At 36.3% G+C, this 26,370-nt stretch overlaps 1 protein-coding gene across 1 annotated transcript in view; it reads right to left on the reverse strand.

The window, feature by feature from the left end:
- Dhc62b (Dynein heavy chain at 62B) overlaps positions 1 to 26,370 on the reverse strand; it is a 962,114-nt gene that overhangs the window by 814,096 nt on the left and 121,648 nt on the right. The window contains exon 8 of the mRNA XM_070302893.1: positions 21,915 to 22,295. Coding sequence (XP_070158994.1) covers positions 21,915 to 22,295 — 381 coding nt within the window. The remainder of the gene's footprint in view (positions 1 to 21,914; positions 22,296 to 26,370) is intronic.

Raw genomic sequence — 26,370 nt, forward strand, 5'->3', positions numbered from 1 at the left:
GCTTTGTTTTTGGCACCAATCTGTCGATTTAATCTGAAATAACAATTTCTATATCAAATTTGTATCCTTTTTGCTAACAATAATTGATAGCAGGCACTTGGCATGATCTGCTTTCGACAGACTTGGCTATCTGGAATAAATATGCAACTCATTACTTAGACATTTGTAAGCGATCTAAAGATATTAATTACGCATTAAATACATTTATATATAAAATATACATAAACATTCACATTTTCAGAACCAAAAGTAGCGAGTAATTCCAGATCTGCAAAATATTTGTATACACTATAGAAATGCTTTGATATAATTTTATCATTTTATTATTCTATATAAAGCCAAATAATAAAAATGTGTATTCAATGCTGTAGTTTTTATGATATTTTGGATAGAATTCTCACAAGACATATTTTGCTATATTAATATAAACTCATTGCTTTTGGCCATTTGTAAGTTAACCTAAAAATATTAATTATACATTAATTACATTTATATATAAAATACAAATAAACATTATATCCGCGCATTCGCGTGTATAATTACTAGCTTATAGTTATTGAAAACACGGCCAGCCAAAATCTCTAAATATTCCTTTAATTTGTAACGCGGTCACCTCGCTCGACGCTCGGATCGGCTCGTCGGTGTCCGGGTTCGAAAGGAGGGGAGACTCAAGCTTACGAAAACACAATATAAGTAGAAAAGATAGTTTATTTAGATAAAGATATGTACAAAGTAGCGTGCAGAGCCAGGCGATGTTGGTCAGCGTGCGATCGGCAGAAAGCTGGTGTCAGGCGCGGGGCGATGCGCAGCGGACGGGCAAAGCGGAAACACAAAGCGGTACGCGGCGCAAAGTGGACGCGGCTTAATGTCTATGGCGCGGCTTTATTTACAGGCGAGCTTAAGATTACGGCGCGGTTAGAACTAGCAGGCTTATTTCTAGCGGACTTATTATTAACAGGCTTATTACTACGACGCGGTTAGAACTAGCGGACTTACGGCTGACGATCTTAAGGCTATGACGCGATATCTACAGGTGGCTTATTACTATGGTTAGGCTAGGTAGGTTGGTATTGCCGACAGGCCCAAGTGTCACGTCGGGTCCGGCCTTGGCAATGGAAACCGGCGAAACCCGGTAGGGCTGAGCGAAACCTCAGCCCGGGTAGGTGCTAGGAGCCGGCGAAACCCGACTGGGCTAAGTGAAACCTTAGCCCGAGGAGCGGTGACAGAAGTCGGCGAAACCCGACTGGGCCAAATGAAACCTTAGCCCGAGGAGCGGTGACAGGAGTCGGCGAAACCTGACTGGGCTAAGTGAAACCTTAGCCCGAGGAGCGGTGACAGGAGTCGGCGAAACCCGACTGGGCTAAGCGAAACCTTAGCCCGAGGAGCGGTGACAGGAGTCGGCGAAATCCGACTGGGCTAAGCGAAACCTTAGCCCGAGGAGCGGTGACAGGAGTCGGCGAAACCCGACTGGGCTAAGCGAAACGTTAGCCCGAGGAGCGGTGACAGGAGTCGGCGAAACCCGACTGGGCTAAGCGAAACCTTAGCCCGAGGAGCGGTGACAGGAGTCGGCGAAACCCGACTGGGCTAAGTGAAACCTTAGCCCGAGGAGCGGTGGCAGGAGTCGGCGAAACCCGGCTGGGCTAAGTGAATCCTTAGCCCGAGAAAGTAGTAGGTACTGATCAGGTCGGTGTCGAGAGCTAGATGTCGGAACAGGATCTGGTCCCGATGCCTTGGCCGGCCGGACTTATATACCCGGCCGGGGCCTCCCACCATACTGTCGGCCCGGGAGTGGGGTCGATTCCGCGTGGGGACCGTGAGAGAGATAGGGCGAGTCAAGAGCGACAACGCATGCCAAACGAGATAGCGCCTAGCGCGAGCGGAACGGTGCGTGTGTCATGCGCGCGAGCGAGAGAGCGTGCGCGGTGGTTGTGCAAGCGGGATAGGTAGAGTAGGGTAGAGTAAGCGAGGCGGACATTTTATGATAGATATAGATATATTTCTGCCGTAATAACGGCCCTGCCGTTACAAATTTATTCATAATCTTTTTCCAATAATGTATTTATCACAAATATGTTATAATTGATAATGCACAGATTCACTCCATTGTAAGTATTCGCTCAGTTTTATTAATGTAACCAAACTTTGCTCGATATGACATCGATTAAAAGAAATCATTTCTCTTCCTTACACTATTTCGCGTTAATAATTTCTTTTCTCTTTATTACTTCTCTTCGTTGTTGCATTATTCCGCGATATTCTTATCATTTTTCGTGTTTTCGTTCCATTATTCCGCGATATATTATTATATAATCTTCACATTTTTTATCTTATCCGCGCGATATATACTCTTATAATTTTACATTATTATCTTATACATATGCACGTATATACTCAACATTGTCTCTCAAGGCGTATTTGCAACGAATAATCGTACATGAGCGCTGCAAACGCGCCCTGAGGGACAAAATCGCATTGCGTATGTGCGTGCGAGCATACGTACGTGAAAGTCTGAAAGTTGAAAAAATAAATGTCACAATTTTGATATTTCGCTCGATAGGATTATTATACCTCAGGATTGACTACACCAATCTTATTCAAACTGGTCGCAATCGAAAGCATCCAGTGTATAAGAAAAATGCCGTTAGATTTTTGATTACGGTTTTAGTTCCTGAGATATATATTTTGATCGAAAGTTTATTAAGAGTAAAAACTCCAGATAAGCTACTTGGTAGCGTCGTCGCCCCTATATACAGGGTGATTCAAAACAACCTTCTGTCCTTACAATGTCGTATACTTGACACTATTCTAAGACGATTTTTCCTTTGCCAAAATTTTTTTCGAGGCTTAGTTTTTAAATTATAAGCCAAAAGTTAAAATAGTTAACGAATTACGGGCCGCGTACGCGAGGCAGGCAGGGGTGGCGCAACTCACCGTCCGATGCTGGTGATTACGTGAGGCGCTCGCTGCGATCAACTGTTTGCTACATACGATGGAGTGTATGTGTGAGAGAGAACGTATACGCGTATACACACACATACACATTCTCTCTCTCTCTCTCTCTCTCTCTCTCTCTCTCTTTCTCCCTCTCTGTCTCTTTTACACCCATCGTATGTAGCAAACAGCTGATCGCACACACGCACTCTCTTTCTCTCTTCTTTATCTTTCTCTTTTATATCCATCGCGTATAGCAAACGGCTGATCGCACACATGCACTCTCTCTCTTTCTCTCTCTCTCTCTCTCTCTCTCTCTCTCTCTCTCTCTCACTGATTCTTACCTTTTATGTAGTAATTCGTTGCCCTCATACGACTCAATAAGTAATACTTCCGTATGATAAAACGAGTAACTAGCAAACTTTTTTCACTCATAAATTGTATCACTTATCGAACTTTTACGAATTAATCTACGCACTTTATCGATAAATTGAATTTATTAACGATTATAACGGTTAATCACAATCTACCGATTACTACCGATTAATTATTAAAATATCTCGAAGAAAGAAACGCGTTATTCGATGCGGAAACTGCGCGACGACAACAAGCAAGTTATATCGGTACTAGCGTTGCCGGCATGCCGGCTGCCGGCTACCGAACAACTGAATGTATCACATTACGCGTGATCGACGCGGACGCTATCATGTGTCCCGTGATCGGCTAAAGCCTCCGACATTGTAAATTCGATAGTTTCGAAAACATAAAACTATAAAATATGAAAATATAATGACGTATAATAACATCGTTTTTTTTAATAAATTCAGTTTATTGATAAAATGCGTGGATTAATACGTAAAAGTTCGATAAGTGGTACAATTTGTGAGTGAAAAAAAGTTTGCTAGTTACTCGTTTTATCACATGGAAATATTACTTATTGAGTCATATAAGGATAACGAATCTCTACATACAAGGTAAGAGTCAGTGAGTGAGAAAGAGAGAATGTGTATTTGTGTGTATACGCGTATACGTTCTCTCTCATTTCATAATTCGTATTTCTCTCGTATTTCAATAATTCCCTTTGCAACGTATTAGGGGATGTTCTTTCAAAGACGGGCATAGCAAATTCAAGAATAATCGCCACAATATATAATTTTACTATCTTTTTAGATTATAAGGTCAAGAGCCATGGTAGTGTCTCGCGCCAAGTCACGCGCAGCAACAACAAGGCACTTTGGGTATTTATACGCGAGTCAGCCAATTGAGAGTACTTCAAATTATTTTTCAATAGAGCTGAAGCGATCGAGTTCCTACTAGGCTTAAACGGTAGATTGTTCAGCTCGATCAGCTGTTTGCTACACGCGATGAATGTGTGTGTATGTGTATCTACAATATATGAGAACATGTACGCGTATTATATACACACACATACACGTTTTCACTCTCTCTTTCTCTCTCTCTCTCTCTCTTTCACACGCACATACACACACATAATTATCATTTCTGGGAAGAAAATCCTCTGGTAATTAACAAAAAAGGTTTCAAAACCAAATTCAGCTGCAAGTTATGGACTAGTAATATCGGGGACTCTCTGGTAATTATTTATTTATTAATTTGTTTATGCCTTGTAGTGGGGTTGGACATTTTGAACACTTGCTGTAATTTGTTTATTTTATAACGTGTATTAGATAATTGTAATTCTTTTTAGATTAATCGAAAAACATTACACCCGATATTTCATCAAAAATATTATACATATTTGAAATTTTTCATATTCTTTCTTATTTCGATATTAATTACACAATTATTTAATTATTCATTATTTATTCATTATTGATTTATTCTCTATTACGTACTAGCTGCTTAATCCTTAAACATAAAAAAATATGGGAAACTAATTTACGTAATTAGAGTAATTAATTAATTAATTGATTGATAAAATTATGAACAATTTATTATTTATTAATTATTTATTTTACATTTGTCATTTGTTAAGTTAATCTAGTCAATATTCCGCATATGCCATGTTTAAGGACTATGCAACTAGTACACAAATAATTATTAATTAATAAAGATAAATATCAATTGTAATAAGATTAATTACCATTTAATTCATATTACTAATAGCAAAATAATGTAGAGTAATAAGAAACATGCATCGTCGCGATACACTAGTCAGAAGTCAAACTTGATCATGTCGATCCTGACCGCGCGGATTTCATGCGCTCCCATACGTCAACTTCAATGACTCACCATTCAAATTCTATTCATCTGATCACTTTTTTGTAAAAAGTTTTTCGGCTTAGAATTTCATGAAGAATCTGTCATTAAAAACTTTTCGGCGCTAATTGTGTGACCAAACTTTACTCAATAATAACTCCTTTATTAAGCGTCATAGAAAAAAATGTTACAAGACTTTTCTAATCAGTTTACTATGTTTTACCCGCTCACGAGCGTTGGTACAATCTTTACCAAACATCCTGTATATACAGGGTGGGGCATTTATATTGAGATATCTAAATATCTAAAAAATAAAGCAAGATAGAAAGAAATGTTTCAGATAAAAGTTCTTCGGTTTTAAGGGAGTCATTAGATGGTGCTATTAGTTTGACCTTGGGTGGAGGTGCTTCGGAGATTTCAATGTCAATCTTGTTTTTTTAAATGGAAACACCCCAATTTTTTTACATAAATCGATCATCAGTTGTTTTCACGTCTACCTTTCATCAGTTGTTTTCATGGCTACCTTTCACCAGTTGAATATCGGGTTAATTTAATGTATGTACATATTTACTATTCTTGATAACGAAGGTTTTATAAAGATCCATCTAGCCATGTTCTATTCGAATATGAAAGCATATGATATGCTGCTAATTTTGGGTGAGTGTAGAGGTTCATTCTATGCAGTTGAAATATTATGGCGACAGTATTATCCTGATCGAACACCTTATTCACGCAACGTTTTTTCACGTTTGGCTAAACAAATACAAAACGAAGGTGTCATTCATCTTCACCATAACAAGAGTAGACAGATCCAATTAGGGATGAAAGAGCAGCGGAAATTCTTGAATCGGCAGAATTAGATCCTTGTGATTCCTTAAGACGCCGAGAAAGAAATTCTGGTTAGTCGCAACAGTCCCTGGCGCATTTTCAGATAAAACAAGTTTCACCCTTATAGAATGTCTCTCTTCATCAAGCATTGAATAACAATGATTTTCATCAGAGACTTACATTTTGCAACTGGATAAGACAACAATCACCTGATCTTCATCACAAAATTTCGTTTTCTAATGAATGTACCATACATTTAAAAGTGATGGATTTGTCAATATTGTCGTCATTGGTCACAGATTAATCCTTACTGGTTAAAAGAAATAGACCATCAACATGTATGGAAAATCAATTTTTAGTGCAGTATTATTGAAAATTGCATCATAGATCCTATTTTCTTTGAAAAAAAATCTAAACACTGATAGATACTCAGCCTTGAAACAAATCTTCCTGTCTTGTTAGAAACTTTTCCTCTGCGATTGCGCTTGGACATGTGGTACTAACAGGATGGATGTCCGTCGCATACATCGAAAGTTGCCCATACAGTACTAAATATTATGTTTCTCAACAAGTAGATTGGCAAATTAGTCCGATCAATTACCCACCCCGATCGCTGGACCTCACTATCCTTGATCATTATTTATGGGGAAGGGTAAAAGATATGGTATACCGTGAACGTCCAACTACAAGAGATAATATGATTCATAAGATAAGTGAAGCAATTCGATCTTTAGGCGATGATGAGATTCTTCGAGCAACTAATTCTTTCCAAAATAGAATAGATGCTTGCATCGCAGCGAACGGTGCTCACTTTGAATATTTTGTTTGAACATACATACACCTCACTCACTCAGAAATGTGTGTGCGAATGTTTATAAGGTACATGCAACCGTACATGCAAGCACACACACATCCTTATCATTAGTTACGCCACAGGAACATTTGAAGTTCATAATTTTATTACAGTTACTTTCAAGGTCAATTTTATGATTGGCAGAGGTACTTTCAGAAAAAACGTTTGATACAAAAGTTTCTTATTTTTTCACATACAATTCGAATCTATAATAAAACGTACTATGTTCCCCTCAAAAAATGCAAGTTTCGGTCCGGACGGCGTATTTCCGGTCGGAATCAAAAGTTGAAAATATCACCATTCGATAGAGCTGTCGTAACCCGACCAATTTCTTAATATATTAAAGAATAAAACAATAAAGTGACACAGAAAAGTGTAAGAAAGAGCTGAGTAAAGCAAAGCATTAAAATTAGAAAAGAGATCAAGGAAAATTAGGAAAGAATAAAGTAATAAAAGAATATTAATAAAATAAAAGTAAGATACGTGACTAAAGAGAAGGAAGTCACGGTCAAATTCTTGAAAGCTGAGTAAGCAGCTGACGAGACAGACTGACAAGCGTAGCACGAGACATGCTCCGGTCAGGGACACCACACTCTTACCCAATCAACGACCTAATTAATTAAGAGATATAATAAGCGCGAGATGCACCTCGCGAGGCTACTCGCAGGCTACTCACTCGCTCAGTTATAGTATCGAAGTACCGTACGTATCGCGCCCGACTATTATAATCGCGAATAAGTGATAGTGTATTAAATCTTGCAAAATATACTAAATTATACCTAACGTCCGGGAGTATCTTATTTCGAGCGTGGATCCTAATCCTTTGGGCGTACAAATCCCGAAAGACCTTTTCCTTAGCGGCTAGAGGCACAACAGAGCATATCCAATTGATTTAAAAAATGTTTGCAATTTTTGATAAAAGCTATTTATTTTTATTTTAAAAGGGGTATACGGGTAGTCTGAGACACCCTATAAACTGGGTATAACAGAGCATCTATATCAGCAGTTTTTTGAGGAAGAAACGCATTTTCGTGAAAAATGCTTCATGCAAAAGTTGTAGAGCTCTAAGTAGCGCATTATATAATAATATTAGTGTGACCTTGAATAGCACCGTCAAGGTCATATAAAAATCACATTGAATTTTTAAAATGGAACCCCCTATTTTTTATTACATATTCTTGTATTAGCTTACCTCGAGAGTTTTCCAAAACACTATAATGAAGTATTTTTTCATTAAATACTTTTTGAGTTATTTTATATTTTAATCTGACATATTTTGATATAAAAAATAAAATATTTCGTAAAATATTCAGTTTTCGATAATCTTACCGTAATACTTTTATGTACAGAATAATGAAACAAATTAATTAGTGCAAAAAAAACAAATAAAGTTTTAAAAAATACATTGTAATACTTTTCTTAAAAACAATTATTTTTTTATACTAATTGATTTGTTTCATTATTCTGTACATAAAAATATTACGATAAGATTATCAAAAACTGAATATTTTACGAAATATTTTATTTTTAATATCAAAATGTCAGATTAAAATATAAAATAACTCAAAAAGTACTTAATAATAGAATACTTTATTATAATGTTTTGGAAAGCTCTCGAGGTGAGCTACAAGAATATGTAATGAAAAATAGGGAGTTCCATTTAAAAAATTCAAAGTAATTTTTATGATCTTGACGGTGCTATTCAAAGTCATACTAATATTATTATATAATGCGCCACTTAGGGTGACGTCACGCCACCGTATTTCTTTAAAAAAGGAGAAACAATCACGAAGAAGGTCTACTTACGGATTTTGAGAACGGTACTGAAGCCGTGGATGGAAACCGTGGTCTTCGCGAGGCCGTATATCTTTCAGCAGAATGGCGCACCGGCTCACATGAGCCATTTAGTACAAAACTTACTCTCCAACAATTGGACATATTTAGGTTCAAGGAATTCTGGCCTCCCAATAGTCCAGATTTAAACCCTCTGGACTATTACGTGTGGAGCGTTATTGAAACAGTTACTAACGAATGACACCCGTTTGGCCATGTTAATATTGGCCACGGTCCCTATTGACCACGTTGAGATTGATCACGTTGCAATTGACCACGTTGATATTGATCACGTTGATATTGATCACGGCCCCGATTGATCACTTGGTCAATATCAACGTGATCAATCTCAACGTGGTCATTCGGGACCGTGGTCAATATCAACGTGGTCAATCGGGACCGTGGTCAAACGGGACGCTCCCGTTATTGAAAGGGTTACTAACAAGTTCAGGTATCCTAATATGGCATCCCTCCAGGCCGCTATTGAGGCAGCATTTGCAGATTTGGACCAAGATCAGTTACAGAGAGAGTGCTCACACTTCAGGCAAAGAATCGAGGCAGTGATTGAAGCGAAAAGGAATTAAATTGAATAACTGGTCTCAGGAAGAATCTTTTAAGTGACATATAAAAACTTCAGAACAATGTTTGCTCGGCAACTTAGGCAGGAGCCTAAGATAGAGCAAAAGATTTTGTTGAAAATCCTGAGATCAAGATTTTGGTGTACTGGTCTTTATTCACGATGTGGTATGCAAGTACCGGTTGTGTTACGCGTATTTGATATTTATCAAAATAGTCCCGCAGACATAACTGTATATATATATATAGTTGCGTCCGCGGATCGAAATCGATATAACTCGAATCCGCGTGACACAACCGACACTCGCGTACCGCAAGTAAATAATTAACACTCCTTTGAAAGAACGAAAGGAACTTTAATATAATAACACAGAACACTATTATACAAGGAACACAAAACTATAACGGTTATCGTAATCTCGAATACGTCCGCCCGGAATGGCATCCGTCGCGAGACTCTAAGATGGCCGATCTCTCTTCAGATGAACGCCGTTGTTTAACAACAACCCTTAGCAACGTTCTCCCGGAGACGGGTACAGCAGATTCAGGAATAACGGTCACAGACGACCCGCAGGGACGCAACACTACTCCCCCTCTTCAAGATTGTCGTCCCGACAATCAATGGTAGAAGGGCTCTTCTAAATTAAATGGGTTGATCGTTGTCCTCTTCTTCCAAGGCGTTGACTCCAGGGTGCCTTAATGACTTCCTGCTCTACCCTGAGCTGCTGCTACAGGTTACCGAGCGCCATTATTTATCGGCCCCAATCACACACCCTCCAGGAATATACAGGATACTGCTATCGAACCCGCTTGACAAGAATATCCAATGTCGACTCCAGGGTACAAAAACGGTTTCCTGCCCTACCCTGAGCTGCTGCTGCAGGTTACCGAGCACCGTCAAAATCCAGAACCCAATCGACTTCGATAAATCTTGAAATTGCAGTAGCTGTCCCCCGTTCTTCGCCTGATTTCCGGAAATGTCCAATGCTGCCGCATCTCCGCATCTCAACATAAGGGAGCGAATCTTCGGACAAGAGGGGGGTAACACCCGTGGACCCACCATCCTTCTAAGAGGACACCTCAAGTCCCTGTCTCGGCATTCGCCCTTCGTCCCACGGGAAAACCACGGTCAAAAACCGGGGAGAGACAGAGTCTTCAATGATGGTCTTTGAAGAACAAATTTCGAATGAAGATTCTATAAAACATCTTCTTCACTTCCTTAAGAAAAAGAAACAGAAAGAAAATTAACAAATATCAAGTAACATAAACCATAAATCGGGTTTCGGATGTGATTTAAATCTGCCTTTCATGATACGAAGCTAATCGATCTAAATGAACTATTTTATTTCTATGCCTTCTAGACTTCCGGATACAATAAACAACATCATTAAGCTTCTTAATTATTTCATAAGGACCTTCCCAATTGCTTTGTAACTTGGGAGACCTACCAACAATCCTACGAGGATTAAACAACCAGACTTTCTGTCCACACTCAAAATGAATTTGACGAGCCTTTCGATCATAGTAAGCTTTTGCTCTTGAAGACTTCATATTTAAGCGTTGCCTAACCCTATCATGAATTCTATTCAATTTTTCTTTTAGTTCCGTCACATAACTTTCTTCCGAAAAACTTTCTTCTACTCCAACTTCTGGAGGACTACCACGAAGAAGATCTAAAGGTAGTTTCAAATCTCGACCAAAACATGATTCGGCTGGAGAAATTCCTGTAGTCTCGTGTTTGGCTGACCTATAAGCTAATAAACACATTCCTATCCAACGATCCCAATCTCGTTGATTTTCCGCAACAAACTTCGCCAAATAATTTATAATTGTTTGATGCTGTCGTTCGACCAAACCATTGGACTGAGGATGAAATGGAGTAGTTCTGGTCTTTTTAATTCCCAATAAACTTGACAATTCGTGGAAAACACGAGAATCAAAATTCCTCCCTTGATCGGTGTGTAATTCTGAAGGTACACCGTATCTTGAAATTACTTGATTTACGAAGATTTCCGCAACAGTATTCGCCCTGAAATTCTTCAACGGAAAAGCTTCGACCCATTTGGTGAAACAATCAGAAACAACTAATAAGTATTTATTCCCTGTAGAAGATGTCGGAAATGGACCCAAAATATCCATTTGCATTCTCTCAAATGGAACTCCAGCGTTATAAATTCGTAATTCAGATTTTCCTTTATCAAAAGGTCCTTTTCTAGCAATACAGACGTGACAAGACCTGCACCAATTTTCAACGTCCTGCTTACAGGTGCCCCAATAAAATCGTTTTCGGATCTTTCCCAAGGTCTTGTTCACTCCGAAATGTCCACCAGAAGAAGAATCATGAGCTTCTTCCAAGATCTGCCGAATTCTCCTTTGTGGAACTACAATTTGAAAAACAGAAGTCTGTAAATTAGGAGATTCCCACTTCCTAAATAAAACACCATTTTTTAAAACGAGAGAATCCCACTGCGACCAATAAATTTTGGAAAACAAATTTTCTGAAACAATTTCCTGCCAAGAAGGACGCTGATCCTTTTCTTTTCCAAGTAAGATCTTCGCTATCGCCGGATCTTCTAATTGATCCTTCCTCCAATTTCCTAAATTTTCCAACCCAAAGACAATTCTTCCAACGAATTCCTCTTTTTTTTAAATCAATTTTGTTGCAATAGTTGCAATTGATTTCTGCACAAGGGCGTCTCGATAATCCATCAGCGTTCCCATGAAGTTTCCCTTTTCGGTGAAAAATTTCAAAATCATATTGCTGGATTCGCTCTAACCATCGCGCCATTTGTCCTTCTAGATTTTTGAATGACATCAACCACCGTAAAGAAATGTGATCAGTTCTAATCACAAATTTACGTCCGTATAAATAGTGATGAAATGACTTCAATGAATCTATAATAGCAAGTAACTCTCGTCGAGTTACACAATAATTCCTTTCTGATTTCCCCAACACACGACTATAATAAGCAATAACTTTTTCTGAGCCGTCCTGCATTTGAGATAACACTGCGCCAATACCATGGTTTGAGGCGTCAGTATCAAGAAAAAATTGACCTTCATTCCTGGGAAAAGATAAAATAGGAGAGGACATTAAATGTTTTTTTAATTCCTGAAAAGCTGATTCGCACTGTTTCGTCCACACAAACTTTGTCAAATTTTCGGTCAAAGAAAATAATGGCTTAGCTATTAAAGAAAATCCCTTCACAAATTTTCTATAATAAGAACAAAAACCCAAGAAACTACGTACCTGCTTCTTGGTGCGAGGAACTGGCCAATCCCTAACAGCAGAAATTTTCTCAGGATCCGTTGTCACTCCTCCTTCAGAGACAACATGACCGAGATATTTAATTTCCCTTTTGAAGAAAGAACACTTCTTCGGATTCAATTTTAAATTGGCAGAGCGCAAACGCAAGAAGACTTGCCTTAAATGGTCCAACATCTCCTCGAAATTTTTACCGAAGATAATTACATCATCTAAATACACCAGACAAATCTTGGATAATTTTCGTAAAACCTTTTCCATTAATCGCTCAAAAGTGGCAGGGGCATTGCAGAGTCCAAATGGCATACATGTAAACTGCCACAAGCCATTTCCAATTGAAAATGCTGTCTTCTCTTTATCTTCTGAACGAATTTTCACTTGCCAATATCCGCTCTTCAAATCTAACGAAGAAAACCAAGAGTTTCCGGATAATTGGTCAAGTATATCATCAATCCGAGGCATTGGATAGGAATCTTTTTTAGTCACGGCGTTTAATTTCCTGTAGTCGACACAGAATCTAATCGTCCCATCTTTCTTTTTCACCAAAACCGCAGGAGACGCCCATGGACTTTGTGATTCCTCAATTACTCCTTGACGTCTCATATCTTCAATAATCGTATCTACCTTTTCCCGCATTTGTAACGGAATTCGTCGGGGAGCCTGTTTAATTGGATTAGAATTGTTCACATTAATTTCATGCGCCTCCCCATTACAATTTCCAGCCACTATTTCCTCCGAAAATATATCCTGAAAATCTACTAAAAATCGAGCAAAAATATCCTTCTGTTTACTTGAAAAATCTTGAGATTCCTTTTGAAAGAGTTCTTTCAAAAATGGAGGAACTTCATTTGTACAATCTTCAATGCGTGAACATAAAAACTTTTCTTTTTTTTTCACACTAGGATTGCCAAAGATTGGCTCAAAAATGTTTTCCAAATTAACCATGGACAGAAAATCATTTCCTAATAAACAATCTTCAACTATATTAGCAACAAAAACCGGAAGTTCTACAGAACATTTTCCCAAGCTAATCATCACGATTACCTTGAATTTTACGGGGACTTCTTCCCCCGTGGGATATTTTAAATGAAAAGAATTATCAAGAGGGATTCGCCGCTTAGGCATTCTAACAAAATTACTCCTGATAAGAGACACATCCGAACCCGTATCAATTTTAAAATTACACAATTGTTCATCAATAAACCCTTTAAAATTAAACAATTTCTTATTATTAGTGCCAATATTATTGCTAACATTTTTACAATTACATAAATAACTCTGTAATTCTATTGGGGCTCCTTGTTCTCGCGTCGAACCTGCCCCGAACAGCTCGACAAAATTCAGTTTCCCCCTTTCTTTAGGAATGGACACTCCGCTCGAAAATGGCCTGAGCCTCCACATTGCCAACATTCTTTTACAAATGTTTTATTATTATTTGTGCCAGAACTCTTGTAAAAATTTTTATATTGTTCCTGTTTCTTTTCTTTAGCTTTATCGCCAGAATTTCCAGAACTTCTTTTATTGTCAAATTTGTTAAAATTATTTTTATTCCCGAAATCAAAATTCCTTCTTCTAGCGAAATTATTTTTATTATTACTATTGTTATTGCCAAAATTGAAATTATTATTCCGCCTTTCAAAATCACTTTCCTGTATAACTTTCACCGCCATGGCCCTTTGTATGGCCATTTTCAAGGAGGTGATTCCCTCCAACTGCAGAGTCCTTCTCACAAATCTATTAGACAACGCGGTAACAAACTGCGCGCAAGCAATTTTATCTCGAACTTCGTGCGTACATTCGGGATATGCTAACTGTGAAAGCCGTTCAATTTCAGAGCCCAAGGTAGCCTCATCTTCCCCCAACTTTTGCTTTCTGTTTGTAAATTGGGAATAATATGACTGTGACAAAAATCCTTCCCCAAACCGCAATTCTAATTTGGATTTCAATTCCGCGTAATCGAGATTCTCAATATTGAGGACACACTCTAATACCGCACGCGCCTTTCCTCTAAGACATGATACGAGAGCGACGCTTTTCGCAGCGTCACTCCACCTATTTGCTCGCGCGATTAACTCGAACTGTGAGAAGAACTCCCTTAGCGGAACAGTCCCGTCAAAAATATCCGGCTTTAATTTAAAACCTAATTCCGTATTAATATGAATTGAATTACGCGCGTCTCTCTCAAAATTAGGCATAACATTAGGCATAAAATTTCTGTTCATAGAGCGACTTAGCTGGTTGTTATCATCCAGCAGACGAATTCTCTGCTCCATTCCCCGTAATGCTTCGTCGCGTTGGCGCAGTTGTGCCTCAAATATAGCTCGCTGCTCATCATGTTGGCGCAATTGCGTCTCAAAATCGGTTCGCTGCTGTAATCGCTCCTCGCGTAGCTCACGGATCTCACGCATCGCTGACTGAAGCGTAACCGTTTCCAATGATGGTCCCGATGTTGTAGCCGCCGTTGAAGTCAGACGACTCCTCTTTCTCGTCGTGACTCCTGCCGTCGGCGAATTTTCCTGTTCCATCTCCATTTTTATAGACGAAAAAAACACACAATTCTCGAGAAAATCGTCCGCTCCGTTGTATCCCGGACGAGCCCCCAAAATGTTGCGTCCGCGGATCGAAATCGATATAACTCGAATCCGCGTGACACAACCGACACTCGCGTACCGCAAGTAAATAATTAACACTCCTTTGAAAGAACGAAAGGAACTTTAATATAATAACACAGAACACTATTATACAAGGAACACAAAACTATAACGGTTATCGTAATCTCGAATACGTCCGCCCGGAATGGCATCCGTCGCGAGACTCTAAGATGGCCGATCTCTCTTCAGATGAACGCCGTTGTTTAACAACAACCCTTAGCAACGTTCTCCCGGAGACGGGTACAGCAGATTCAGGAATAACGGTCACAGACGACCCGCAGGGACGCAACAATATATATATATATATATATATATATATATATATATATATATATATATATTATAATATACATTTACACTTTTTTCACGTCGAATGTAGTCGAATTAAATGATTTATATTAGGATTATTACCGAAAAAAAGTTTATTATTTAGATAATGGACAAAATCTAAAGAATATTTACGAAACCTTTTCGATTTATTTGGCTCCGTACAGGTACAAATTTATTATTATTAATAATACCATCGTATATTTGTATTTATTTAAAGATGTTAATATATACTACAAAAAAAGAAAGATATTCCTAAAAGCTTACCTTTTTAAAAAAAGGTAAAAGAAACGCCACGTACACGCAACATGTGAAAAACTATATTTATATATATTTATAAAATAATATCACTTTAAATTATTGGAAATAAAAACTTATAAATATAAGTTAACAAAAAAAAATAGTACAAATATATCTTACAAAAATAATGATATCAACAAATTAGTCTACTGAAAATAAAAATAAAAATATTTTAACCGAAAATAATTGTACAAAATAGCTGTTTTAAAATTTCTTACATAATAATAATATTAAAAAATTGCGCTAACTAACTACAAATTTATGCTATATATGTAAAATTAATTTATTTGTAATATTAAAAGAAAAAATATATCCAATAATACAAAATACAAAAAATAAAATAAAAAAATAATAGAAAAATTAAAACTTAAAAATTAATATAAAAAATTAAAAATTGATACAAATAAAAAAATAATTTTGGTAACATTTACATTAATGGACATCTCGACGATGACCTTGACATATATTGTCAAGGATATAATCCTGAGTAACTTTTCCTTATAACTTAATCGGCAGTCATTGATTATTGAAAAGTTATTAACTAATAAAGTTTGAGAAATAAAACGTCATTTTTACATAAGTTTGTAATTTCCACGTAAGAAGCGAGATCCATTCGCATCAAGACGTTGTATAACTCAAAATTTTCAAAAATAGGTTTGGGTTAGGTTATATCTTCCGGAAGTGAAGCCCCCCCCCCATAGGGAAGGGGGGCAAAACGCATTGCGTTCAAGCATACATTTTCTCATTCACACAACAATCGTGAGGTGAATCTTGCTTCGCGTTGTAAAATATGTGCGTGGACACAGTGGATTCCGCCAACCCTCCCCCCCTCCCCCCTCTTACTGACGGCTTCACTTTTGGAAGATATAACCTAACCTAAACTTATTTCTGATTTAAAACTAAAATTTGATTCAAGTTACATTATATAATCTAACCTAAATTTTCATTTCGAAGCTTTAAGCTTTAACTTCAAATATCTCAGAAATTATAAGACACCGCCGATTAAGTTATAAGAAAAAGTTATAGGATCATGTTCTTGACAACATATATCAAGATCAAAGTCATTGACGAGATGTCCGTTAATGTAAATAATTACCAAAATTTTAATTTTAAAAAATTGGCACTGCTAATATACAAAGTATATATTAAAATCAACAACTAATGAATTTAATTTAAATCTAAATTTAATTTATAGAAATATATTTAATTTACGAGGGCTGTATGGTAAGTACTCGTGTTAAGGAAGGAAACATTTTCTTTTTAATTTTTTAAATCCATTTCTCAATATAATTTCTTTTCAGCTTGATACACTTAATCCAGCGATATTCCAACTTTTACCGATACTATATCCAAAAAATATGATGTGTCGAACTCTGCAAAGTAGATCTTTGTTTCGGCGATGACTCCCTCGTTTGACGTGAATGGCTTTCCGCCAAGCCATTTTTTCATGTTTGGAAACAAAAAGAAATCGCAGGACGCTAAATCTGGAGAATAAGGTGGATGAGACAGCAATTCGTAGCGTAATTCGACCAGGAATCGAATCACTGATCGATATTGCATTTTTTTCATTGTTGCAAACAAACACAAACTTGCCCACTTTCAACAGCTATCAAAACAAAACTACTCCATAAATCTATTTGAATTTTTGACGGGCGTCATTCGAAAGATAGCATTAAACGATGGTATATGATATAGTATAGATTTTGAGTCAGTGGCGCTATCAGTCGTTAAACACGGGTGCTTATCATGCAGTCCTCGTAGTTATACATCAATAACTACAATGTAAATGTATTAAAGAATACATTAATTTTAGCATATTGTTTAGTTTAGCAGCATCAAGTTTTTTTAATTAAATTTTTTTATTTGTATTAATATTTAATTTTTATATTAATTTCTAAATTTTAATTTTTCTATCATTTTTTTATTTTGTTTTTTGTGTTTTGCATTATTGGATATATTTTTTCTTTTATTATTAGAAACCAATAAATTTTATATATATGACAAATTTTTATTTAATTAGCGAAACTTTTTAATATTATTATTTTGTAAGAAATTAAAACAGCTATTTTGTACGATTGTTTTCGGTTAAACTATTTACTTAATTTTTATTTTCAGTTGGCACAATTTGTTGATATTGTAAGGCTGGCCGAGAGGTTACGAGGGTTTTACGAATCAGAAGATTGAAGGCGCAAAGGAATTTGCCAGAACTCGTCTTGTTATTTTATTAACAATATTTGTTTAACAAATATATCACTTTTATATAAATGGACTTCGCGTTTTAAATACTTATGTAAGAGGCTATAGACCTTATAGTCCGTTTGGCATAATTTTCTGCTGCCATCTATATTCCGCGTGCAGCGGTTGTCTCGTTGCTTGCCAATTCGACAACAGCGCCTTCATTTGCTATTCACTTAGCAACCTATGTTTATTTATGTTGCCATGCAACCATGGGTTGTTAAGGGTTCGAGATATGAAAAAACATGAGTTGAGACATGACTCGTGTTCCGGCTTTCATACAGTTAAGACCGTTTACTTATTCCTCCTTGTGTTCTTCCTCGCAATTCGCGTGAATGTCCGTTAAGTATTTAATACGCGAGATCCAATCATTAAAGAGTCACAGTTGTGAAACCAATATTGTGCATTAATAAAATAACCAGTTCTAGCAAATTCCTTTACGCCTTCTCTCCTGACTCATAAAACCTCGTTAATCCTTTAGTGCGTCCGACACTTAAATAAACGCTTACGCAAATCGCGAAAAAGAATAAGTAATCGGTCTTAACTGTATCAGGTAACCGGAATACGAGTCACGTCTCGACGCGTTCTTTTGTATAACGAACTCCGAATAACCATGATTGCATCGCAACGGCAAACAAACATAGGTTGCTAAGTCAATCTAGCAAATAAAAGCGCTGTTGTCGAGTTGACTATCAATTGGCAATGAGACAGCTGCTGCACGCGTAATACAAATGGCGATAGGAAGTTATGTCAAACAGACTATATGCCCTACAGCCTCTTATAATATTATTATTTTTGTAGAATATATTTGTACAATTGTTTTTTGGTTAAAATATTAATTGTTTATATTGTTGCGTGTTGTCTGTGGCGGTTATTCCTGAATCTGCTGTACCCGTCTCCGAGAGAACATCCCCAAACACGGTGCTGTGGATTGTTGTTAAACAACGGCGGACATCTTGGGAGAGATCGGTCATCTTGGAGTCTCGCGTCGGTGGTGATTCCGAGCGGATGGATTGACGGATTACGAAACTAACTGTTCTGTGCTCTAAGCTATTATTAAAGTTCCTCTTGTTCTTTTTAATAAGTGTTCTTTATTTATGTCGCGGTACGTGAGTGCCGGTTGTGTCGCACGTGTTCAAGTAATATCGATTTTGATCTGCGGACGCAACAATATTAACAGATACCTTGTCAATAAATTTGATTTTAACATAAGTTTTGTAAGGATGAGGATGTTGATTAATGTTTACTTTGTTTTATAATTGACAGTTTCGTACATTTTTTGAGATATTTAACATAAAATGTTTATTGAATAAAATGTAATTTTCTACCACCATGTACATTTAATAGAGAGCACTTTTAATAGATTTATTAATATAAACCTGGTAAAAATATAATGCGTGGGCGAAGGAAGGATTTCGCCTTTTTCCCTGTCCCCCATTCTTAGAAAAACCTAACCTAATGCGATCTATTTTTTAGAGAGGAAGTATTATTTGAAGTAAATAAATCTCAATATATGGTATGTAATTGTAATATTTCACCTCTAAAAAATGGGTTAAGTTGAATTAGGTGTTTTAAAAGTGCGAGTGAAGGGGAAGAGCGGAGCCCAATTGAGACCATAAAAAGACCAATTAAAAATGAAAAAAAGTCCAGTTGGGTGATAAAGAGAGACAATGATGTAATTTTTGTCCCTCTTGCATCATATAATAATAGCATAGTAGTAGTAGATACGACTGCTGAAAGATATTTTCGGGATCGTAAATCACATGTCCCTTTACTGCGTCTTAATACCGCATATGTATCGCCAGATACGAGTAACCAATGTAGTAGACCCCGTCTCATCTCTTTGCTCGTCTCATTCCCTCCGCTCACTGATATCACACCTTTCTTCTCATTGTTTCTTTACGGCAACCGGCAACAACTTCCTTCCCGCCCTCTTTCCTTTTCGGGATCGTAAATCACATATCCCTTTACTGCGCTAATGCTGCACACAATATCGATAGATCGATCGATTGAATCATTTCATATCAATGTGGAGTTTGCCCGTCACTTCTGTCAAGCCTTAAGTTTAAGTAAACATTATTTAAAACTGTTTAGAAGAGATTCTCGATGTGTACAATCTTCACAACTTTTTCATTATTAATTTTATATTAAATATGAAGATCTTATTAATATAATAGTTAGTATAACAAATTCCTTTTGAAAACTGAAAATTCTAACAACATACTTAATTTTAATTGCAATAACACTTTTCCAACAGGCCATATATCATATTATAATATGACAAAATACATAATATGATAAATACATAAAATAAGCATTTCTTGCAACTGTAACTGCAAATTTTTCAAAATGGTGACGCATAGAATAATTTCAAAATTGAAATCATATTCAGCGTCAAAATAATTATAAGAAATGTGAGTGATTATTCTTGTATTAATGTTTAAAAAAAGTTATTATTTGTTAAATTGTGTTAGTAGAATTATCATGATAGCTTTTTTATCTAAAAGTTCTGTAATTGATTTAAAATCGATTTTTTAAAATACGAAAACATTGAGTGTAAACTATCGTTAAATTTTTTGAAGTTAAAAAATAATTGAGAATAAAAAATTGTTTCGAAATTATTTTCGATGTGAAAATAGTAGAGAAAATAAAACATTATTTTTAGGTAAACTAAATAATTTCTAATTCAATACAAGACTCCGCACCATTCTTATGGGAAAATACCTTTTTGCGGATTTGGCTAATTTTTGGATATGTTGCAGTTCTCATCATTTTAAACAAATGTCTCAATGGACACAATTTGATCCTACAAGCCGTTTCCGTTTCCAAGTCTTGGAAGGTCTAGATTTAGCATGTAAAGGTGTTTTTCGACTCGCTATATATGACCCTCGGTCGAATATGCGTGTGTGTGTGCGTGTATGTGTGTGTGCGCGCGCGCGCGCACCAAGAGTCATATATAGGGTGTATTTTAAAAAGTGGGAAATATTGCAATGGAGGATTCAGGATACAAAAATAGGAGAAAAAGTTTATATAAATATATGTCCGATATGACCTTGTTTTCAAATTATAGCTTGTTTTATTTTCCAATAGAATTGGAATACTTGGATATCGGTTTCCTGGTAGATGGATAGGCCGTGCTGATCCTATTGCCTGACCAGCTCGCTCTCCAGACCTGAATTCACTCGATTATTACTTGTGGGGGCATTTAAAATCTATTGTTTACAAATCACCCATTGACAACGTCGAGATACTTCATCAATGTGTTGAAGATGGTTGCCGGGAAATTCACGCAATACCCGGAATTTTTGAAAAAGTCAGACAATCTATGATGATACATGTTAAAGCCTGTATTCAAGTTAGAGGTAGTCATTTTGAGCACTTCTTGTAACCGTAATTATCTTAATTCTGTTGAAAAATAAAACAAGCTATAACTTGAAAACACGTTCATATCGGACATATGTTTATATGAATTTTTTTCTTATTTTTATGTCTTGAATTTTTCTTGCAATACTTCCCACTTTTTAGGATACACCTTGTATATCGAGCGGAAAAGCTTGTACCTTTGCATGTTAAATCTGGATCTTTCAGGGCTTATAGCGTAAAAATAACTCATAGGATCAAATTGTGCCCATTGAGACATTTGTTCAGATGAGAACTACAACATTTCCGAAAGTTAGCCAAATCCGCAAAAAGGCATTTTCCCATAAAAATGATGAGGGGTCCTTTACAATTCAAGATTTTTATTTGTGTAAATATTTAAAATGTTACAAATTTTAAATTTACAAAAAATAAAAATTATATTCGATATTATATCAGTTCGGGAAAAAATCGATTTTAAATTGTTCTTAGAGTTTGTAAGTAGAAAGAGATTTTTTAAATTTTCGGGTATAATAACCTGTATGGGTAATTAATTGCAATTTGCATCTTGATTCTTGTCTTGTATTGCTTATTGGTTTTGGTGAAATCGATGAGGTATTGATTAAGTTTGTCCTCAATATGCTGCACATCAAGATACTCAAAGGGACCGTCCAGCCAAACTCCACGATCTCTTTGCCATTGATAACCACGATAAATCAAAGCGTAAAACGGCAAAATAATTTCCTTCAATTCCTTAATACGCGGATATATGGATAGCGGAAAATGAAACAATGTTTCCTCGGCGTTTATCCATTCGGCCTTCTGCTCCATACGTTTCAACTGGCGCACTATTTTTCGCATATCCTCAATGTACTCTTTTATTCGTTCGGCATCATCCATATCGTTCATTATAATTAACCTAGAAATTATTATAATTTGATTTAATAATTATTTAATTTAAATTTCCCAGACCGTTAACAGCCAGACACATAAGGTAAGTTTAAAAAAAAAATTTTTTTCTTAAAATTTAAATAATTGGAAAAGTAATTTTCTATAAAACTAAATAATTATGCACAGTGAATACATTTTTCTTGGTACGATACCAAATGATTAAATAAATCTTACTTTGAAATTTATTTATAATAAATTCTCCGTACCTCTATGAAAAAGCATTAGTTAGTAAAATATTAGGGTGAGATGCTGAATCAGGAATCAAAAGCAAGTTTTTCGCTTGCCGAATAACTGAACTATTCACATCTATATCTTCATACTTCTCATTTTGCCTACATATTATTTCAACAATTATTCTTCTCTAGAACCTCTTTTTTCTCAGCTTCCTTCTTTAATTTCATTACTAGCATCTCACCATCTTCCTGCTTCTTCAATTTTACCCTCTTTACACTCTCAATTCTCATTTTTACTACTAACTTCTCCCATAATTCTTCAACCTTCCTCTCAGCCTCTCCACCCCCTTCACTTTCGATACTTTAATCACAATATCCTTCTTTCTATCCTGCCCTTTCCTTCCCTTCCTCTCTCTCTCTTTCTTTCTTTTCCTTTCTCAATTCTCTGAGTTTTTTCCTAACTCTCATTTCCGTCCTAACTTCTTTTTCCCTTCCTTCCTCCATTTTCTCTTGTAAAACTTCTGACTTTTTTCTATTTCCTCTATCTTTCCTTTCTCTTTTCCCTCCCATTTTCTTCCCAGATTTTCCAATCGATTTTTAATCTCCCTTCTCTTTTCTTCCCAACGTTCTTCTTTTCTCTTAAATTCCTCTAATTCCCTCCTTATATCCCCCAAACTTTTCTCCAGTCTTTCTTACCTATATTTAAATTCTTCTATCATTTTTCTTATCAACTTCACTAGTCCTCTAGTCTTAAAAATTCTCTAGTTCCCTCGCTTTCTCTTCTGGCGATCTTTTTACTCGCTTGAAATGCCCATTCTTTTTCCTCTCTATCTCCATAACATCCTCCGTAATCCACTCTCTTCTTTAATATCTTCTCAAAATTCTCTAAACTTCTGCCCCATTTCTCCTCCCTTAAACACTCCTTCTAAATTTCACCCTTTTCCTTTCTTATTCTCTTTTGCCGGATTCATTTCTTTTATTCAAAACTTTACGCCGTACCACTTAATTCACCTTCTAATACTTTCTCACTTCATTAGATGCCGTCACCTACCCGCATCACTCGCTCTTCATTATACTTTCTATGCATCTCACACTTCCTCACTCTCTCTCTCTCTCTGTCCCTACTCACTTTTTCTAAAAAAGCTCTTTAAATATGTTGCACTAAAAACGCCATGTCATCTCACTCTTATTGGAAACGAAAGTCCCCTAGTTCTTCTTAAATAATACTTAATAAGTCGCTATATTCTATCGCGTGCTCTATGTCATTATACTTGATTCATAATCGATTGGGTGCGTCGAGGTCTCACTCATTTATGACCCGTTCTCGACAAAATATTTCTTTTTCTTGCTCATACGTATACCAGCGCGTCAATCGTCCCTCTTTTGAAACGGATAGTTGTACTCCTTATCTCCTCGATTCCCATAAAATTTCATCCCGACTGTTCGTAAATTGTTTAAACGTGCATGCTTTATATACTTTATAGCTTTGTCTTTCAACTTTCTGCGAGCCGCAAATTCATAACTTCATCTTTTACCGTTATAAACCACAACTCTCAATCTACACACTTTCCGAGAAACTCTTAAATAATGTTCCGTTATGTTTTAATCTGCTCTCTTTCAACACGACATGTTTAGTATCAATTAGATATTTTCAAACTGTTTTCAAATGCTCCGTGTAATCTAACACTCTGAGCACGTAAGTTTCTTTCTCAGACGTGTTTTCTATCTCTCGCGTGGCCTTCATCTTGCTTATTCCACCACTATCGTACATTCTTCTTTACATTTGGTACATATCATCATAAAATTAAACATACCCCCATGTTTTATACATATTAAAGCGTTTCGTCATTGGAAAATGGCAATCTCGCCATCATGCGTATCCAAATATACGTCATATCCAAACGTGTAAGAATAGCTCGGACATGACTTAGATTCGCGTTAGCGACTTTAAACACAAGTGTACAAATTCAAATGCTCTTGAATATGGCGCAACTGGATAATGCGCGCCATTACCGGATGTGCCTTACCTTATATCACGTATATCACGTCGTCGGAAAACGCAAAAAAGAACCTTCCATCCTTGCTTTCTAAGAGATATATCAATGATTTCAGACACGCCACTTCGATGCAACTATTCCACTGAATATGCCTTAGCATTGCGTACATATATTTTATTACTGATTGAGTCTTAATACCGCATATGTATCGCCAGATACGAGTAACCAATGTAGTAGACTCCGTCTCATCTCTCTGCTCATCTCATTCCCTCCGCTCACTGATATCACACCTTTCTTCTCACTGTTTCCTTACGCCAACCGGCAACAACTTCTTTCCCGCCTTCTTCCAACTTCTCTTCTCGCAGAATGATGTCACGCTTCTCTCTACCCTACCACGCTCGTTCCCTTACTTTTTGTCTCCCCCATTCCACTCTCCCTTCGGGGTTGGATTAGAATCGATCTCTCTATGTTACTGATAAGTCAGTTTATTTTCATTTCTAAGCACCGTGTCTATCATAAATCTGTAATTGTTAACGATGAAACCCTGGAGATAGACAAAAATCTGCACGTCCGTTATTGTTGCGAATCAATGTGCAAATGTTCATTCTTCTATGTCCTTCTTCGAAAAAAATCGCTACCTTTAATGTATTTATTAGACGCAATAAAGATCCTCGTAATGAAAAAAAGAACAATAGTAATCAACAAACTACGCATAGACAGTTAACAAAATAATAAGAGTATATTTAAAGCTAGATGTGTCCAAGTTTTATTATTATTTCAGCGCCCTCTGATATAATTATTTAAATTTCAAATAAATTCCCGCTTTTTTTACATTTTTGAAAATAAGCATTTAAAGTTTGCGAAACGTCATACGTCATAATTTAATGATAAACATAACTCCGCAAAATAATAACGAATTCAATGAATGATCGGAAAACTATATATTCTACATTGCATAGTACAAGTTTCAACATGGAAAAACGCCGCTAAAGCACGCGAATCTCTTATATTATTGATGAAGGTATTGTATATCACAATACTTGCAAATATTAGTTTTAACGATTTAAAGGCATTAAGAACAAATAAAAACGAGCATCCATGTCAAAAAGCTCCTTCTGCATTTAGTGAGACATGAAGGATGTACTGTTTTACGAGCTTCTCTAATTGAGTGAAACCGTTACTGCGTCAAATACCATAATCATCAATTGAATCATTTAACCAATGAAATCGAACAAAAAAGATTATTTACTAGACAGAAACGGTCATTTTGCTGTACAACAACGCTAGGCCGGATGTTGCTCTTCGTATTCAGCAGACCATTTTAAACTCGAATTGGGAAATTCTCCTTTATGTGTCATATTTATCGGACTTCGTATCTTCAGATTACTACTTATTTCAGTCAAAACAACATTCTTTAACTGCATAACGCTTTCGAAAAGTGATTGAAATATAGCTATGAATAAAAAATTTTATTGCTTCCAACTAATTTTTTTCGAGAAGAAATAGGGAATTTAGCAAAGGAATGCAAAGTCATACAAAACAAGGGCAACTATTTCGGTGATTGAATGATATTGTACATATTCATTTAAATCGAAAACGTGCGAAAAATAAACTAAAAATTTTGCATATATCTAGGTATACAGGAAATAATAGTACAAAAAAAATGAACGCATATTAAAAAAGATATAAGAATTCTTTAAAGAATTGTTTACTAAGTCGCACATGAAAGAAATCGACATGATCTGAAAATTCATTTACACGCCATAATCGATTTAAAAGCTTCGGTAAATATGCATATTAGGGGACCATTCTGCGATAAGTTTGACCTTGACATATGTTATCAAGATTATGATCTTGAGTAACATCCAAGAGG

Source organism: Polyergus mexicanus, unplaced genomic scaffold (genome assembly GCF_030449975.1).
Source record: "Polyergus mexicanus isolate NDT 795.1 unplaced genomic scaffold, iyPolMexi1.0 SCAF_10, whole genome shotgun sequence".
NCBI lineage: Eukaryota > Metazoa > Arthropoda > Insecta > Hymenoptera > Formicidae > Polyergus > Polyergus mexicanus.